The sequence below is a fragment of the Hibiscus syriacus genome, unplaced genomic scaffold (genome assembly GCF_006381635.1).
Source record: "Hibiscus syriacus cultivar Baekdansim isolate YM2019G1 unplaced genomic scaffold, ASM638163v2 tig00113725_pilon, whole genome shotgun sequence".
Lineage (NCBI taxonomy): Eukaryota > Viridiplantae > Streptophyta > Magnoliopsida > Malvales > Malvaceae > Hibiscus > Hibiscus syriacus.
Window position 1 is genome coordinate 9,850,920 of NW_024063471.1, and position 3,989 is coordinate 9,854,908.

The following is a 3,989-nucleotide window of genomic DNA, read 5'->3' on the forward strand; positions in this document are numbered from 1 at the left end:
ATTTTATCATATCTCAATCAATAAATAAATATCAAGCTCAGACAACCGTCTATTTTTAATGTAAACTGATGAGCTTAGAACATATGAATAGTCGATTGGTAATTTTGTAACTTTTAATAGTCAGAAAACTCAACAAAATATCATCATATAATCGGTGGATCATTTTATAACTTTTAATAATCAGAAAACTCAACAATGCAATGTACTATAATCATGAGAGAGGTTTGTATACTTTTCCCCAAAAAAATCATCGTTTTCCCTTTCGTCTTTTTGCCATTTAACCCCCACCTTCTTTCTCACGTCAATACAATATATATACACACACACATACATCTCTCTCCCACTCACTCATTATAAATATCAGCTCAGTACAGACCCTTATTCTTCACTATTCTTCTTCTTCTTTGTTTTCCTTTTGGAGATATATGGGTGAAAATAGCAATGTTAAGCTTCCCCCTGGGTTCAGATTTGATCCTACGGATGAAGAGCTGGTGGTTCACTTCCTTCAACGTAAGGCCGCCCTCTTGCATTGCCACCCTGATGTCATCCCTGATCTTGAACTCTATCCCCATGATCCCTGGGAACTCGATGGTATTTACTTTATAAGCATCAACTGAATTTTTTTAACTGTTTTCGCTTTTTTAGATGCTTAAAGTTGCAATGTTTTTGATAGGCAAAGCTCTGTGTGAGGACAACCAGTGGTACTTTTACAGTAGGAGGATGCAAATCAGGTGTACGAGCAATGGGTATTGGGAGCGAATGGGAATAGATGAGCCTGTTGTTAATAGCATCAACAAAAGAGTTGGCATGAAAAGGTATTTGGTTTTCTACATCGGAGAAGGTCCGGCTGCCATCAAAACCAGTTGGATAACGCAAGAATATCGTCTCTCCGGTTCTGATTCCGGCACCGCCAAATCATCCAAAAGCAGTGGACATTCCAAAATAGTCAGTATAATTGCATACGATGGTTAGTTTGAGTTTTTGGTTGACATTATCTTCGTTATTGACTGGTTTTGTTGATTTTCGGTGACATTTTAGGATTATAGCAAATGGGTTGTCTGCCGAGTTTATGAAAAAAATTGTAGTGAAGAAGACGATGATGGAACAGAACTGTCGTGCTTGGATGAAGTGTTTCTATCGTTGGATGATATGGATGAAATTAGTTTGCCATTAAACTAGCTATGACGGGGGAGCATAATATTTCTCAAGATCATAGCTACTAGCTAGGGTTAATTCCATTTTCCATTATAAATGCTTTATCCAAATGTAGAATGTTGGCATTAATGTGTTCCTAGGGGAATGATAATATCGTCGCCTAGTATTAATTCTATAGACTTATATTATGCTCCTTGATCCTTGATATATATATATATATATATATATATATATAGGGTAAACTGCATGTTTAGTATTTCAACTATCACTTTTATTCCGTTTTGGTTATTCAACTATTTTTTGTTTCAAAATCATACTTAACATTATGTTTTGGTTTCATTTTGGTCATCCATCGTTAAAAATTAATGAAAATGTTGATGTGTCACAATAAGATAATGTCACATCATCATTGAAATAAATTTTAAAAATGCCATGTCAGCAGTTATGTTAATTTTTTGAATGGTGTGTGACCAAAATGAAATCAAAACATAATATTAGATATGATTTTGAAACAAAAAATAATTAAATGATCAAAACAGAATAAAAGTAATAGTTAAGATATTAAACGTGTAATTTACCCATATATATATATATATATATATGGATTTCCCTGCTTGTATAATTAATGTTTTCTGAAACATTCAAACATTCTGCAAGGACCACAGACACCAATTATTTTGGACAAAAAAGGAATTAAGATACTTAAATGTACGTTTTCCAAAATGTAATTGTACGTATAAAATAGGGTAAAGCCTGGGTTTGTAATAATATGAGTATGTGTTTTGGTCACGTGCAAAAGTGGAGCCCAAACAGCACTGCTGAGGCTTGGTAGGGCAAGAAACAATATATATATATATTTGGGACAGTGTAGCCTTTTAATAGCTTTGTCCAACTTTGATGGCTGTTTGGTAGTTGTTTTGTGTCGCAATGCTAAGGAACAAAAATTTTCTTGGGTGCCCACTTAGACAAGCATTCAGTCATAAATGATGCAATCACTCCCACGCTTTCCAATTTTCCCACACGTATTGTTAAATACATACGTATATATAATTAATATTATTTTTTGTTTAATAAGTGATAAATATAAGGCTGTTTAAAAATAATTCTCAACTTGTTGATATTGAATATTCACACCCGTGACACCTATGGTGCTCAAACCCAGTTTTTCAAGGAATAACAATAATTATTTTACCATAGAGGCCACTTGATTCGTACATAATTAAGATTATTAAATAAACAAAAATAAAGATTATTTTTTATAAATACCTTTTAATTTTTAATTTTTAATTTTTATTTTCATTCATTTGACAATTTTAAGAAAATGTATAAAAATTAAAATATAATAAGAGATTATTTTAGCCACAAACAAATGACCTTTATAGTATTCCTAATCCTATGAGCCATGAACATATAACATTAGTAGGACTGTGGTGAGAAATTATGGAAATCAAAATTCAATCAAGATTATAGTATTTGAACGATATATAATTTATAAGTGAAAAAGTTCTGGTTATTCGAATCTAAAATATTAAATTTTTTATTTAATATATAATTATTTTTATAATATAAAAGAAAATATTTTATATTTAAAATAGTATATAATAATATACAATTATTAATTATTTTTTGGCAAAATAAGGGGAGGACCTTAAATCTCACGACTTAACATGCCAAGAGTTTCCAAGTCCATTTATATCATTCTCAAGCAGCTTGATAATTGGCGAGGGAGGATTAGAGTATTTAGGGTATCAAACAATCAACTTGCAGCCCATGATGTTATCACACCCCAAAAATTAGGTTAGTTCAATCGAGTTAGTATCAGTTGGTCCGTTCAAATTTTACAATTTTCTAGATAATTTTTTAAGTTAAAATGGATTCCATTGTAACACCCCAAAAATTTTGGTTAATGACCAAAATGTAAATCATAAAAATTTAGTTGTCAAAGTATAAAGTTTGAAAAGTTTAGGGACCAAAAGGATAATTTTCAAAAGTTTATAGAGAAATGTGTAGTTTTCAAAAGTTATGTATTTTTTGCCCTTAATGAATAGTTCACACCCAAAAATGACGTTTTGGTGGGAATCATATTTTTTATCTGAAACTTGTGTTAAAAGCTATAAAATGTTAAAGTACGGTAAAAATTCGTTAAATCGGATCAAATATAAATTTAGAGAAATTTTGAAGGATGATAAATTAAGCTTAGAAATATTATTTCCACATTTTAAAATGATGGAAAATAATATGGAGCATTAGATTTGAGAATAAATTTCCATATTCATTTTGGACCGTTGAATGAAAAAAGCAAGATTGAAATTTTTGAAAAGTTGCATGGATAAAGTTGTCAAGGGAATAATATTTTGTTCATTTTTTTTTTACTTTGGGAGATGATAACTAACATGTGGCTTGGTATGGATGTAATTATCAAGTTTCATTACTGGTAAAACTGTCATTTCTCATTAAATGAATTTTAAATTCATTTAAGCTTAATAAATGAAAAATTAACATGAAATTAACTATATATTTCATGAAAATAAGGCCTTCTTCAACCTCCATTTCGTGCTCCCCATAACCTAGGTAAGAGAAATTTTGTTTTTCATTTTTTAGCAATTTCTTTTGGATTTTGGATCAAACCATGAAATAGAAAATTGTTCTATTCGAAGAGTTCTTTCATTTGGTACCATTATTGCATGCTAATCTTGCTTGAGTGCTAAGATCCCAAATTTTAGGGTTTATGTTCATGTTAGGGTTTTATGAATTGATGATGGATTTTGAGGTTATTGAGGTTGTAGAATCATTTACAAGATTGTTTGATGATCAAAACCACCTAAAAAGATTAT

At 30.5% G+C, this 3,989-nt stretch overlaps 1 protein-coding gene across 1 annotated transcript; it reads left to right on the forward strand.

Annotated features, from left to right (window-relative positions):
• The first annotated feature begins 425 nt into the window (after window positions 1-425).
• LOC120187371 (NAC domain-containing protein 104-like) lies at window positions 426-1,323 on the forward strand. The gene is made up of 3 exons (XM_039191108.1): window positions 426-591; window positions 674-945; window positions 1,039-1,323. The coding sequence occupies exons 1-3, from the start codon at window positions 426-428 to the stop codon at window positions 1,177-1,179; spliced, it is 579 nt and encodes a 192-aa protein (XP_039047039.1). The 3' UTR covers window positions 1,180-1,323.
• Window positions 1,324-3,989: the final 2,666 nt, after the last annotated feature.

Bases quoted from the DNA above. Each gene is read 5' to 3' on its own strand.
- LOC120187371 (XM_039191108.1), top strand. From the start codon at position 426: ATGGGTGAAAATAGCAATGTTAAGCTTCCCCCTGGGTTCAGATTTGAT. The intron at 592-673 runs GTATTTACTTTA...TGTTTTTGATAG, and splicing joins TGATCCCTGGGAACTCGATG to GCAAAGCTCTGTGTGAGGAC. The intron at 946-1,038 runs GTCAGTATAATT...GTGACATTTTAG, and splicing joins GCAGTGGACATTCCAAAATA to GATTATAGCAAATGGGTTGT.